General features: G+C 33.6%; 1 protein-coding gene across 3 annotated transcripts in view; it reads left to right on the top strand.

Annotated features, from left to right (window-relative positions):
• KCNT2 (potassium sodium-activated channel subfamily T member 2) overlaps positions 1-15,502 on the top strand; it is a gene marked incomplete at both ends in the record, with an annotated part of 353,426 nt that overhangs the window by 262,329 nt on the left and 75,595 nt on the right. For 2 of the 3 annotated variants that reach the window (XM_079727058.1, XM_079727057.1), the window contains one exon: positions 3,841-4,013. In XM_079727058.1, the coding sequence (XP_079583184.1) occupies positions 3,841-4,013 (173 nt within the window). Of the gene's footprint in view, positions 1-3,840; positions 4,014-11,961; positions 12,034-15,502 lie in introns of all 3 variants that reach the window. The other variant, XM_079727056.1, reaches the window with a different exon arrangement.

The raw sequence follows: 15,502 nt of genomic DNA, 5'->3' as shown, positions 1-15,502 counted from the left end.
TAAAATATGTTAAAAGAATATTATCTTTCAAATGTAAATGTAATACATAAAGTGGTGAATTTTACTTTCTTAACTGCACTAAAGATTACCCAAGTGTTTACCCTCTACTAATGTAGCCAACGAGTTGGTCAGTCTTTGTTTCAAAGAGAAAAACAAAGATGCCAGAGCCTCAAACCAGGGTCTCCCCAGATCATTTTGGCCAGATGCACTCTATTTATTTTACTAGACATTTTTGCCTCAAATCTCAAAGTGGAATCGCTTGACATGGTGAAATTAACTAGTCATAATTCATTACTGAATTATTAGACTGGAAGTGTCTTGCTTAATGTCCCCTTTCCTAAAGATTTTACAGTAGTTCTTGGTTCCTGCCTTGATATTCAGGAGAAACCATCCAAAACAGAAAGATTCCAAGAAAGCAGGAATCTTTCTCTTTCACAGTATGGTCATTGGACGTGACCTGGGTAAGAATTTGTTTTCATGATGAGTCAGAGGGCAGATAAAAAGAAGACTCTCAAACCCCCCCTCTCCCAGAAATTAAAATGTGCCACTAATTCTAACCAGGAATTTCTTCCTTTATTTTATATTTTGGAGTTAGCTGGAGTTAAAATCCCAGCTCCTGCTTACAGGCTCAGCCATTTGGACAAATAACATTATCATTAAATTTCAGTTTCCATATCTCCAAAATGCTTGTAATTTTAATATGAACCTTACAGGGTTCTTGTGAAGATGATATAAATTCGTGCATGGAGAAAGCTTTTCACAGTGCCAGGAATGTAATAAATGTATAGGCACTTAATACATTTTGTTAATATTTTTACTACTATTACTTTTTCCATGTGATAAACATTATGAATCTTGACTCTTGTTGTCACTCTTGAGGAAGATGAGCAGATCATTAGAAAATTTCTGCCTCTACCTTCCTAAAGTTTTTTTGTGAACACTTACCCCTGCTCCCAGATGCTCATTTGGGTCCATTAAAATGGACAGTTCCATCTCTCGATGCCTTATTTTTTGTCAGTCCTTGTTTTACTTTCCTGCTTCACAGCATTTCTAGCGCTGGCTCGCTCTGCATCTTTGGTAACCTTGATGCATCTTAAGCTTCAGAACACTTCTCGTGTATTGGCCCCTTCCAAAACCTGTGGCTGATTTTTTATGTATGACTTTTGTGTTTTTTTCCTTAAAGAGGATTTCCAAAATAATATAAGCTTTAGGTCCCATAAAGCTTGGGTTCACATCTGGTGGCATTTTACTTTTTAACACACAAAGATGAAAGTAATGTTGGGAAACCAAAGAGTCGAAATGATTCCACTGATTCCCAAGAAGGGAACCTGATACAGGAAAAGTTAAGCTTTCAGAGATGAGGCTTGCTGGAGGAGAAACAGTCTTTTAAAGCCAAAAGACAAGTTGTCTCTTTACCAAAGTAAAAAAGCGATGTTTCCGAGTATCGTTGATTGGCCGATAACATCTGGGGTTATCCATTCTTTAGGTGGCGTTATTCTGGCTGGAGGTGGTGGTCTGCTCTGTAAATCAGTGCCCATTTTGCGATTAGCAGATGGGGTTATGCAGCCAATCCTACTGTGTCCATGAAGTCTGTGAGCAGGTATTTTGTTGACCAGTCCGTTTTGCATCAGTATCAGCAGGCTCCTTTTTGGTCAAGGTTTATCAATACTAAATTCCCTGTTTTGTGCTTGTTCTATTTCTTTTTTTTTCTTACTAGTTGAGCTACTTCTAAATCTTCTAAATTAGTTCTTTTACCTCATTTGATCTCATAAAAATGAAGTTCTTAATAATCTCAGCCTCAGCCTGTCATCCTTCTCCTTCCACAATCTGTAAGTGACCTAATTTCATGTGGCTTCAGATCCTGTTTATAGTAGTAATTCTCCAATCATACTTCCAGTGAAGACTTCCTGTCCTTCTCCTTTACCATTCCCCATTTCTCCATTCTTTCTTATGCCTTAATCCTTCCTTCTGGATTGATCTTCCTACTTCCGTGATTACAGCTTTTAGAAATTCTACTAATGATATCCTATTAGTGGTAAATTCTTTCAATGTCACTTTCCCTAGATATGTCCTTATTTTGTCCCTTTCTTGAAGAATAGTTTTGCTGGGTGTCCAATTCCAGGCTCTGAATTTTCTTTTTCTTTTAGCCTGTTAGGAATTTATTTACTACCTTCTGTGCTCCACACTGCTGATGAGAAGTCAGCCATTGTTCTAAACTGTGTTTCTGGTAGTTAAAGCTCTCTTTTCTCTTTGACTGCTTTTAAGATCTTCTTGTTGTCTTGGCTGTTCTGCACTATGACAATGTGTATGACACTGGATTTCTCTTTATTTATTTGGATTAGGATTCATTGGGTTTCCAGAACCTGAGGATTTGGATATTTCATTAATTCTAGAAAATCCTCAGTCAATATTTATGTGAATAGTGCTTCTTGCTGATTCTCACATATCTTTTTCAGGTATTCTGTTTAAATGTGTATTAGATATTCTCACACTATCTTCCAAGTATCTTAATTTTTCCATGCTACTTTCTCTTTTCTTTCTGTATTCTGAGTAATTACTTCAACTCAATCATACAGTTGATCCCTTCAGATGCATCAAATGGGCAATTTAAATCATCTTTTGAGCTTCTGTTTTTAATTGTTATATTTTTAGTTCCAGAATAGAGTCTATGCAATTTTTTAAACATCTAAGTGAATATTTTAAATACCCTCTTGTTCTTTGCTCATGCTTTGAATGTTCTCTTTTATTTCTTTAAACATAGTAAACACACTCATTTTCTATTCTGAATCTTATAACAGTGAAATCTGTAATCTTTGAGTCTAATTCTGTTGTTTACTGTTTCTGCTGACTCAAAGTACCTTGTTCCCAACAATGTTCTGTAATTTTTTGTTAAAGAATAAAGGCAGAGAACATTCCAGAATTGATGATGAATCCACAGAGAATCAACAAATCTCAACCCAAATAAAAAGAAACCCTCATAAAGACATATAAAGATTAAAAGACCAGAACACTAAAGCAATTCTCCAGGCAGATAATTTTGTTTAAAAGGATCTTGATTTAATAATGCTACGTCCAGTAAATTCTAGCTTCCTAGGAAATAGCAAAATATCCTCAGGAAACACATTTTGGTAATTTGTTGTTATTATTGTTAACATTAGTATTTTACATTTGAGTATTTGCATCATTATCTTGCCAGCTCATGTATACATTAGTATTTTACATTTGAGTATTTGCATCATTATCTTGCCAGCTCATGTATACATTTAGACAATTAGGGTTTTTTTTCTTTTAATTTTTGTTTTTTAACCAAAAAAAAAAAATCCCTTTTGATATCGATATCCACCCTTTTTGTATTCCATACTTGGAATGTTCCAAGGTTATTTAATTTTAATATTACTCTATTTCTGGAAATAAAGTCAGAGGCAGATTATTTATTTTTTTCCAGCTTTATTGATGTATGATTGAAAAATACAAATTTCGTATATTTGAGGTATATAACATGATGCTTTGATATACATATACCTTGTGATGATTCCTTAATATTGATACCCAGATGTCATCTGGCAGCAAGTTTCAGTTTGCAGTGGAACATGTGTACACTTTGTTGCTGCCTTTTCCTTCCCCAAATCAAGCTGCATACCTGCAATTGATTTGTCTTGTCCATGCACACCTTCAGGCTGGAGAACTGGGCATAAAAAAAGTAACTATTTTCAAATTTATTAGAAAACAAAGGATTTACTAGGTTAGCTTAATTTCACATTTCCAGATCTTCTAAATATTTTTACCCAATATTAGTGGAGTATAAAAATGGCCTTTCTTTGTATAATTTTTCTTCTCTAGAGTTGCCAGCATAACTACTATGAGGACGCAAAAGCCTATGGATTCAAAAATAAGCTAATTATAGTTGCAGCTGAAACAGCTGGAAATGGATTGTATAATTTTATTGTTCCTCTCAGGGCATATTATAGACCAAAGAAAGAACTTAATCCCGTAATACTGCTATTGGATAACCCGTAAGTATATTTTTAAATGTACAAACAAGACAAAAATTTGTTAATATTTTATCAAAAATAATTTAATTTACTTAGAATATTTTAAATCAGATACATTATGGCACATGCTTCATTGAGAGATATATTCTGTGCTGTGGCAGAAAACAACCATTTTATATGATTGTGTTTCACAAGTACAACTTAAAACATCACTGGAGTACTCTGAGCCTTTTATTTAAAACTATTTTTGCAAGTGGTCATTGCTCTCTACCAGTGGGAAACATGCCACTGAAATAATTATAGTTATTTTCATTAAATTAATCAACTAGCCTGGAAAATCTCTGCCAAAACTGGACAGTTTCATTGTCTTTGTGAAGAACCATTAATTATCAGAGACGCATATTAATGATCCATTTTATATCATACCATTACACATCATCATAAGTTCTTATGATTCTTCCACTGTTAAAACATATATTCTGTAACATAACATGAATAGTTTGTGCTTTACAATGTTCATTTCTTTTGAAAATGTTTCATTGATATAGTCTTGTGAAATAAGACTACTTAAACATTTCGAAATCCTTATATGAATACAAATATACATCACTAAATGCTGTGGTCAAATCCATTGTATACTAAAATTGCAATATTTCTCTCTCTGACTCAGATTAGTAGCAGATGGTCCTTAAATCAATACCATATTTTAGAATCCTCCAACTCTCCTCTTAAACTCTAAAGTGATGCAAATTTCAGGGTAAACAAATGAGGTCAAAATCTGCTGCCTTGTCTCTGCTTTTAAAATTTATCAAAAGAATTTTTTCAAAACAGAGGTATCTCCCTAATATATTGTAACTTCATGACATTATTCATTCTGAATATATGAATATCAAGAGACTGATTGACTCATCTTGTTTTAGAGTCAGTATCTCAATGGTAATCAACTCTAAAACTTGAGCACACCTCTAGAGGTTTCAGTTGAAGAATTTTCAGGTCTGATGACTCAATGACTTTTTTGATACCACTTTAGCATCCAAGGAAAGGTGAGATAAATTTAGGGCAGGTGTAGGGGAACAAAAACTTGGACCCAATGTCAGAGTAAATAAAAACTTAATAAAACAAATCTTAGGAGAATAACAGTTGAATTACTGGATGGCTAGGGTGATAGAGTATGGTGGCAAAGCACCTCCAAGGCCTTGGGATATATCCGTTATTCTGGAACTTTTCTGGTAGGAGGCTCTAAGAAACTGACAAAGATCTGGCACATGAGAGATGCTCATCAACTATGTGAATTCAGAAGTGTCCAATTTTGGCTCTTTTTGCTTATGGTGTAGTGTGTCCACTGCCTTAAAGATGAATTTAAGACAGGGGTATTTACAAGCTGATTGACTTAGAGCATTCCCATCTCGGATGGCTTGGATCAAAGTGGATCAACTCAGGCCCCAGAATACAGAGAAGCAGATAGGAAGAGGCTTGGAAAGAAAGAAGTGGCACTGTGCCTACAGCAACCCTATGATAAAGCAAAGGGTAAAAACTATCCTTTCACCTTCTTTATATTATTTCAAGGTAAAATTTCTTGTCCTGATGTGTAAATCTCCTAATTGGGTTCTTGTACCTGATTTCAATGTGTATGTGTGTGTCAGAGGGCTTCTCCACACCTCCAGCAAACAATGCTCAGGACACCAGCTCAGTTCTGGGGGAATTCAACTCACTTCTGACACCATCTACCCAGAAATAGCATCGGATTCCACAGGTTGAAAGTTCAGACTTACAAAACTGTCCCACCCGCACTTCAGAATCTAATCAAAAGCCAGGTTATCACCCCATAACTGATCAGCTATAGATTGGAAGTTTCAGTGACCCCCTCCTTAGACTTCAGATGCCAGTTGCATGTCTAGGTTGTTACCTGTACTTCTGACTGAGTGACTGTAGATCGGGGGTTCCCACAACCACCTACTCAAGGTCAAGTTATTTGCTAGAGCAGCTCACAGAATTCAGAGAAACATTTTACTTACCAGATTGCCACCTTATTATAAAAGCATATAACTTGGGAACAACTGGATGGAAGAGATGCACAGGGCAAGGTATGGGGAAAGGGCATGGAGTTTCCATGCCCTCTATGTGGGCACCAGTATCACCAAATCTCTACCTGTTCACCAGCCCAGAAGTTCTCCAGACTCCATCCTTTTGGGTTTTTAATGGAGGCTTCATTACATAGGCACAATTGATTAAATCATTGGCAATTGGTGATGGAACTCAATCTCCTGCCCCTCCCCCTTCCTCAGAAATCACGGGGTGGGACTGAAGTTCCAACCCTCTATTCAGGTGGGAACTTCAGTTTCCCTGGCAAACAGCCCCATCCTTAGGTATTTTCCAAAAGGAACCTCATTAATTTAAACCCAGTGTTCCTGGAAAGGGGTTTGTTATGAAGAACAAGACACCCATTTCAACTTTTTTGGCTCTGAAGTGATTTCAGGAACTGAGGATTAGAGACCAAATATTACGACAAAAGATGCTCCCATTGCTGTTATCACTCAGGAAATTCCATGGGTTTGGGGAGCTGTGAGCTAGAAAATGTGGTGAAATGTGAGAAATCTGAATGTGAATACCAAATATACATTCCTTATAAACCACAATAAAAGAGTCAGTCTTGTCAAATTTGGGAGTGGAGTTTACTCCATGGAATGGAGACGGGCTCCACTCCTTTTCCATATCCAGTTGTGCTGAGTAATCTTATCTCAGAGTCACTAATCCCCGTTTCTCCCCCTTATTATTCCAATGAGCAGGTGGCAGGAGCTAGGATTTCTTAACCTGTGTACCTGGTGTAGACTTTGGAATTGCCATAACTAAATCAGCCTCTTTCTGTTTGGTTTTGAATTAACAGGTTACCAAAATGCCCAGTTACTCAATGGTTGATTGATTGGTTTGTATATTAGAATTATAAAAATCAAGTGGTTATTTCTAGAGTCTTAATTCCTGAATCTGATGAATCACAGAAAAATCTGAAGACTCTGTTTTTCTTAGTTACTGGCAAACTGGTCAGTATTTCAATATAAATATAGATGTAGCTTTTATCAGAGAATATTTTATCTGAATAATACTGTAGTGAATATTTAATAAAATTAATATTCTTTACCACCATCCTCTGCTTATTATAGTAATAATTGTTGAGCACTTACTACATGGCAATCATCATAGTAGATACCTAACCTTTATTTCACATTGTATTTCCATAAAAAATATATCCATCTCATATAGTGATGATTTATCCTCAGAAAGATGTACCAAGCAGCTTAAGATCTCAAAGCTTACAAATTACAATGATAACATTTAAAGAATTCAGTCTGTGTGACTTTTACACCACTGCCTCTTATTTCATAGAAAGGAAAAAGCAGGCCAAAGAAGTTAAATGATTTGTTCCAAGGTCAATTCTAGAATTAGAACCTTCTCTGCAATTCATAGTTCATTGATCTTTCAACTATGTGACCTTACTTTACTTACAGGTTTTTGATATATGCAAAAATACAGTTTGTCAATTGTTTTTAGAAACAAGAATATTTTAACTTTAGAATATTTTGCATTAAATTTTTTTCTTTGCTTTCCTAAGGACTTACAGTTTGGAATCTAGCTATTCACATGATGTTGTTTGTTAAATTACTTTAATGGGGTTTGACTTTTTTTCAAAGCGTTGGGATGAAAGCTCGGGCTGTAAAATTTATCACCTTCCTGTGCATTTCCCGAAAATGGTATCTAACATTTTTATTTGTTGTTCTCTGTTCCTTTGATTGAGAATGAGGAAGCAAACACTAAACACCAGTAAATAATGTTCCAGCAAGTTTTATGCAATCCTCTTCTTTTTTTTTTAAACAATGAGATACTTGTTTCTCTGCTGTGGCTAGTATTTTTCAGTCTATCCTGTAGTACTACAAAGAAATATGATGTTTTCTTTAAAATACTTCTGGGTTATAAGAATTTGCACACTAATAATTGTACACACTTCTACAATTATTAGCTTAGTGGGGTTTGACTTTATTTTAAATGCACATGAGCATTGCTGAAAATAATATCAATACATGGCTACTTAGGAAATTTAGTTGACGACCAATTTATTCAATATACCAGAAAAAAATAACAGATGCCACAAATATGGGATTTAAAAATGTAAATTAAATTTATGATATTCACATACATAATATGTCCAAATAAGTCTTCACAATGTTTCCAAATAGAAGGCCTTCTCCATTTCATATGGTAATTACATAAAACCCGGGTACATTGGAAAACATCTTACACTTGATACTGGTTCATTAGAGCTGGTCTCATTTCTGACTGATTGGCCATCTGTTCTCTTTGGCCTGTTGTTGTGGCACACTGATTTTAAATAGTTTGATTACCATCTCACCCTTAAAGATCGTCTAGTCATCTCATGATACCATTTCATATGAGACATGGGAAAGAGAGTCAAACACTGTGAAATATATTACCCAAAGGTACACAAGGTTAAAGTACAAGATCCAGCCTTATCTTCTTAATTTTTATAACATTTTGTTTAAACTATCCCTTTACTAAGTCAATCTTCTTTCCACATATAGTTACAAGTAAGCTCCAGTTCAGCTTATTTCTAAAATAATGATAAACTGTCTGATATGCCAGGGTCCTTATTAAAGACATTCAGACCTTAGACTCATACAGATCTGAAATAAGATCTAAGTTTACCCTCTTGATAGGCCTGTTGCATATTACAGAATTTCTGTAAGCCTCAATTTTCTCATTTATAAAATGAGTAGAACATTTATCTTGAGTTATTTTGCAAGTATATAAAATAATGTATATGAAGCACTAGTACAATATCTGACTCATAAAAAGCAGTGAGAAATGTCAGTTTCCCCCCTTCTACCAATCAAGAGAAGGACATTGTCACTATTTAAACTGATGGGAGAGTTTCTGTGAAAACTCAATTAACAAAAAAAGGGAAATTTATTTCAAGTTGTTGAAATTAAGCTACTAGTATATTTTTAAGGGAGAAATAAACTTCTTAAAAGTGGAATTATGAAATGCTAACAAAATAAACTCACTGCATTCTTTTCTTGAATTTGAAATAAAAAAAATTCAGTTCATTGTAGTTATTAGTTAAATGGGAAAAAATGATCTTCAACTTGCAAATCCATGCAATTTCTCAAAACTTTTAACTTCCTATCAATAGCTAGCTAATTCATATTTGCATATAATGAAAATTTTTATATAATAATGAAGATATTTTAAATATAATGAAGATATTTAGACTCATAAATAGTCATGTTTCTTAATAGAATTACAGTTAGGACTCTGATGAATGATGTGCTCATTTTTTTTTACTAAGCAGTTTAGTGCCATAAAAACCTTTGCCGATTTACTTAAATGAGCCAACATAATCCATAAAAATGTATAGTTGATATATTCTTTATATTTCAGGTTTCCTTTCAAACCACCTTTATCAGTAAAAGTAGTGGATGGATCTGTTTGTTATACAAGTTAAATTCTGCAGGGTATGGCATACTAAACTCCCTACATTAGATATGCTCCATCAGGATTATATGTTTACCAGGTTTCAGGTGACTTGCCTTGCCTTGTAACATAGCTGGATTCATGTAAGGATGAACCCTGCTACCACAATACAGATGATAATTTCTAAGGATTTGAAAGATTGTTTGTGCATTGTAAATACATGTTTGTGGCAGAATTGCATGTCAGTATGATTCATGAGTTTTAGGAATATATAAGGCAATAATTTTGATGTCTATGTACTTTGAATGATTTCTACTGGACAAAACAAAAAAATACAATGGCCAAATCTTCCGTTTTAGCTCTACCAGAAGAGTTGGCATAACATAAGGACTAGTGACCCCGGTACTTCTTATCACATGGAAAATTTTTGGTATCTTTATTAAGTTGAATTATTCAATAACATTAACTACTGTTGCAAGACTTTGGAAGACAGATGTGTTACAGTGGACAGATGGTCAGCGAAGATAGTGTAAATAATTGAAATAATCTGAATTTAAAAATAAATGAGGAAGTTATTCCAGATAGGGTATAGCTCTGCAATTAATAATGAGGAATTATGGACCCAACTCTGCTACACAAGTTATTGAGCTACTCACTTTATCTGACTGGAACTATGTTGGAGCAAAGAGAGATAAAACAAAATAATAACCCCCAAAATGACACAGTCAAAAGGATCTTTCAAAGCACCACAGAATCTCAGTGCTGTCCCTGTCTTGTGTCCCTTGTATCCTGACGTATTCTTCTATAATCACGAGGTGGGTAAGAGACATGGAGGGTCTTGAGTCAGCAGTGAGGATACCCCCTCTAATTTTAAGATGCAGAGCAGTGCCCAGAAAGAGAAGAACTGGTAGGCACTAGCCAAGACCACTGTGGGACTATATATGATTATGTTTGTTGAAAACAACCTACAGCATGAGCTTTAAAAAATTTGTAACGTGTGATTCACTAATGTGAAAAGTTTTATGAATGTTTTGGGGTAAATGATAAAAACAAATGCTAGAAAAAGAGTCATCCAAAAATGTCCAGATGAGTAACATTTATAATAGCAGGATATTGGAAATAGCTTGTAACTCCAGTAATTAATAGCACAAAGGTGAAAATAACATAAATGAAATAATTGAGGATTTTTAAAATGAATTGTGGTACATTTATGATATGTAGTAATATGGGGCCACTTAAAATGGTTAGGAAATAATTTATTGATGGTAGGAATGTAATCAACAGGGATAGTCTTTGGAAGTTTTCTTTTTATGCTTCACTGCACTGAGCATTATTTTTCTTTAGAGTGGAAAAAGATGAGTATGATCAACAGGAAGAAAATAAATCAGGGAGGACAAGACTTCTTCAGGCTTCAGGGAGAAGCACCTGGGATACTGCAGGGGCTGTACTTCCCTTTGCCTAGAGGTTCCCTTTGCTTCTCCTTTACTGAGCCAACTCCTACTTGTTCTTCAACATCCAAATTAAATATTTCCTCTGTGAAATGATCCTGAACTCTGTCTCCTGAGTGCAACCTGTTCCTTATTTTTTCAGATTAAAACGTGTTGTAATTTTGTGCTTTTACTTATGTGTTCCAAAAACTCTATTTCTTACAGTACAAGTTAACAACATATTCTTTTTGCATACACCTGCATATACTAAAATGTCTGTTAGATAAAACTGTTTGGATACATATATACTGAGTTAATAGATGCATGAGAGAATTAATAATTCAAAATGAATACAAATTCAAAGAATTACATAATGAATACAGTAGATTAGGTAATTTCTAAGGAAGCTTCCAGGTTCATGATTATTTCCCTAAATATGCATAAAGAGTAAAGGTTTCAGTTGCAATACAGATTTGCTCAACAATATATATTGAGGAAATCAGTAATGTAAAAGGTGAATTACTTTAATTTTAATTTTATATAATATATATATATATATATATATATAGATGGGTACATATACTATATTTATTTATTGATATGTTGATATATTAAGGGACATGTTGTGATTCTGTATATCCCTTAGAGAAAATTGCTCTTCATAGGCATGCTAATTTAGTTCCTTATGCTTTATATCATCAAAATAAAATCATTTTACAAGACTTTGTCAGCATGAATAATTTTAAACTCATTGACAAGACTTTTTAGTCATAAATTAAGAGTATCAATTCAGTGTTTTTTTAGAATAATGCCATAATGTTTCTGATTTAGAAAGCAGAAATGCAACTTGTTTTTATCATTGTTGAGTGCATTGTATTATTCATAACAAGTTCAAATGACATTTTAAAATTAATGTTAAGAGAAAAGGCACTTAAAATTAATCTTGTCAACAGTGTTTAGTTTTGGAAATGAAAACTAAGTCAACTTACTTCCTTTCCCTAGAAGTGCTGCCACTGTTGTGACATTGTGTTTCATTTTGTAACCCATCTGCTACTTAGGCCAGATATGCATTTTCTGGATGCAATCTGTTGGTTTCCAATGGTTTACTACATGGTGGGCTCTATTGACAAGTAGGTGACAAAATCTTTGGCACACTAACTAGTGTGGTGTCCTGTGGTTTGTCATGTGCTGCACCCCTGTGTTGCATGATGAGTGTAATTTGCCATTTCAGTGTTGAAAATATGATGTACATTGCATGTGGAGCTTACGTTCTCGTGTTATACATCTTGCATTCAAACTTCCTAAGCAGTAGTCTGTTGTTGAATTGAAACAAATCTTGTTGCATGTCAGTTTTGTTCCCTTTCTAAAGCTATTCCAGTTTTGTGTCATCTATAGCAGTAACTTTATTACTGTTAACATCTTTGTAGAGAAAACCTAGAATTTCAACATTGTGATGCATCGGTATCATTATCATAACATCTGGATACCTTCAAAATAATTTGGAAATGCTCATTTTAAATCAGATTTATTAATTGGAGCATTTCCTTGACAGTCTATTCTGGTAACATATTAGAGTCTTCCCAAAATTTGTTAATTAAAGGTCAAATGTGTGCAATGCTTCAGTTTTAAAATACAAATTGTTATATGCATTAACATGACATTATAACAAATACAAAAACTAAAATATCAGAAAACTAGTGTGCTTATAAAATGTGTTAATTTTCCATTCTAAAAAAAATCAGCCCAAAACATTCCAAATAAAATGCTAAAAGTTATCCACTGAGAACTTTCATGCTTACATTTCATCTTGTAGATGCTGAAAAAACAAAGCTTTGTAACTTTGACAGTGTTTATTGGCTGTGGACACATTAAAGGCCAAACAGATTAACATATATTTAGCTTCCATTCTACATTAAAATAACTTATGTTATCAGTTGCATAATACTAACCAACTAACTAAAATGTAGATATACTAAAACTATTATTTAAATCCATGAAAATGAAATCAATCCATATTTTATCAATAGTAATGTTTCTTTTTGTGAGAGAATTCTATTAAAATTCATTAGAACATTATATTTAAAAGATATAAAATAAACCTCTCATCTGTCTTTTTTGATGTAAACTATATAATGAATTCTCCGCCTATAAAAGTATTTACGGGGAGGAAAAGAAGAATGGAAAGGATCAAACCCCTAGGATTAGAGATGAAACAGGATTGGCTACAAGTTGCTAATTATTGAAGCTGGTGATTTGTACAGGAGGTTCAGTATATAGTATTCTCTTCTGCTTATGTTTGAAATTTTCCGTAAGCATAAATAAGCAAAGAAAACTATGAATGAATTAGAACACACTCACAAACATTCACCTATATTCATTCCTTTACCTTCTAGTTCTCTTCGAAAAGGAAGTCAGAGAAAGGTAGAAAGAGGGGCAATGTCAGTTAGATTATCTGTAACTGTTTTTCATCCATGTTGACTTTTTTCTTGGGCCGCCATCTGGTGACCAAACTGTGTAAAACAATAGTGCTAAAGAAAAAATCGGCAGTAGCTTTGTAGATAAGATAGTGGGGAGACATATGATAGACACAGAATTATAAGAATAAATCGGTAGCCAAATAAAAAAAGGAAAGAAAGAATGCAATACAATATTAAATGAATATAAATAATTTAAAGTGAAAACAGGAAGAACAAAAAAGTTTCTATGTGGTTCAGAAATGTCATTCCAATTTTATATATTTTCTATAGATTCTATAGATTTCTTTAGATTTAAACTTATATTTAATAATAATTACTAAAATCATTTGCCAAAGTTATGTGTCAACTACAATGGTCAATACTTCGAGTATGGAATTAACTGATATATACAGGTTTAGGTAGTTAGTGACTATTTAGTACAGGAACTCTCATAGTTAAGTTTTTTGTTAAGTCTCAACTTCATTGATTTATTGTTGATGAAATATTCATTTTTATTATCACTTCTATTTGTGTATCTTTTTTCAGTCAAGCTTACCTTCTACCACTTTATCTTTCCCTTTTCCTATATAGACAATTATAATTTTTTTAATCAGGGAAGTAAAGACTGTAAGAAATGAAATATGAGAAAGTGGATTACCACTAAAATAAGGTCGGTTGAAGACATAAGATTTAGGCATCATTTTTATGGTACCTAAGGGACCATATCACATTCATTTTCCACCTACTTCTTTCTTTTTAAAAAATGTATTTTAATAGATGTAAGAACAATTATGAATTTCCTAGATAAAAGGAACACCCTAGTAAAGTGTTCCTAGGGATTTAAACTTGGTCGTCATACTGATTGGATGTTATGGTCCTGGCCCCTCTCACCATAGGAAATTTATTTGGAATAACATTCTGTTTCCACAGTTTTAGCCATAAAATCCCTGCCACAGAACACTGTGCCTGATTCAAGTGAACTATTTTTTTCTGGACTACTCCTGGGGATCTTGGACTCAAAGCTTTGGTAGTACTCTCTTACCATATAAAAGAGTAAGAAATCCTGCCTCTTGCCTTCCCATAAAAGGAAAATTCCCTCTAGTGAATTAGTGAGATGACTAATTCAAGTAATCATGCACTTGGAGAAGATCCTTGGGGAGCTGACCCTTCCATTTAAGAAGCTAAAAAGAGCTACTGTTCTTTAAGATTTACACTTCTCATTTTAAATCAAAAGATGTAGAAATCAATTAGCCCAATTCTTCTTATCTATCTTCAATCAGTTCTGAACCTAGAACACTCTTGCACTCCTTCAAGTTTTGATACAATCTCCCTTATCTAGTTCAGTCCTATTTTTGTAGTTTGTATGAAGCAAAGGCAATGAGATAATGGTTTTCTTAATTCAGCTTTTATGGTAACATTGTTTTTAAATTCAGTGCTAGGTAAAATTTTTATCAGTGATGGGGAGAAGACTGACTCTGTGGTAACTCATAGGAACTTGTGTCCTAGTTTAGCAATTATTTCCTGCAACCAACAAAATTAGTTCATTCAATCACTTGCTCAAAAGTGGCTAAAAGGTAGGCTTGAATGCAACCGATATTTATATATTTTACGTGCTCTTACCTGTGTAGGACCAATCTATAACACATAGCTTTACACAAATAAATAATAGACATTTAAAAATAAGTATTTTTAATAAATATATTTCCTTATTAGGCTTGACCATCTAAATTAATATGTGTTCATTTCTATTCTTACCAGAAGTGCCTCAGGGATAAAAAATGTGAATGCGTGTCTTTGAAATAATGTGCTAATTGTAAAAACAAAGTTCTAACATGTTCTAATTCTATTTGATTGTAAAATGGGTGTTTCCATGTTTTATTTATAAAATTAATAAGTATTATTAAATAAAGATCCTTAATGCATGTGCTTTGAAATGGTTGAGATCTAATGAAACATAAAGAAACCCCAAATACAATTTACTTCATATCAGTAGAGATTATTGTCTTATATTATCTCCCATAACATCTACCAGTGTCCACTCTGTGAAAACCACGTATAAGGGCAACCTATACGCCTATAAGCGCAGGGGTGTAAGCAAGTTTTAGCACCATCCTGTACTGAGATTTATTGAAAGTTCATTTTT

This window comes from Hyperoodon ampullatus (genome assembly GCF_949752795.1).
Source record: "Hyperoodon ampullatus genome assembly, chromosome: 2".
NCBI lineage: Eukaryota > Metazoa > Chordata > Mammalia > Artiodactyla > Ziphiidae > Hyperoodon > Hyperoodon ampullatus.
This window is presented reverse-complemented; position numbering and strand designations above follow the sequence as displayed.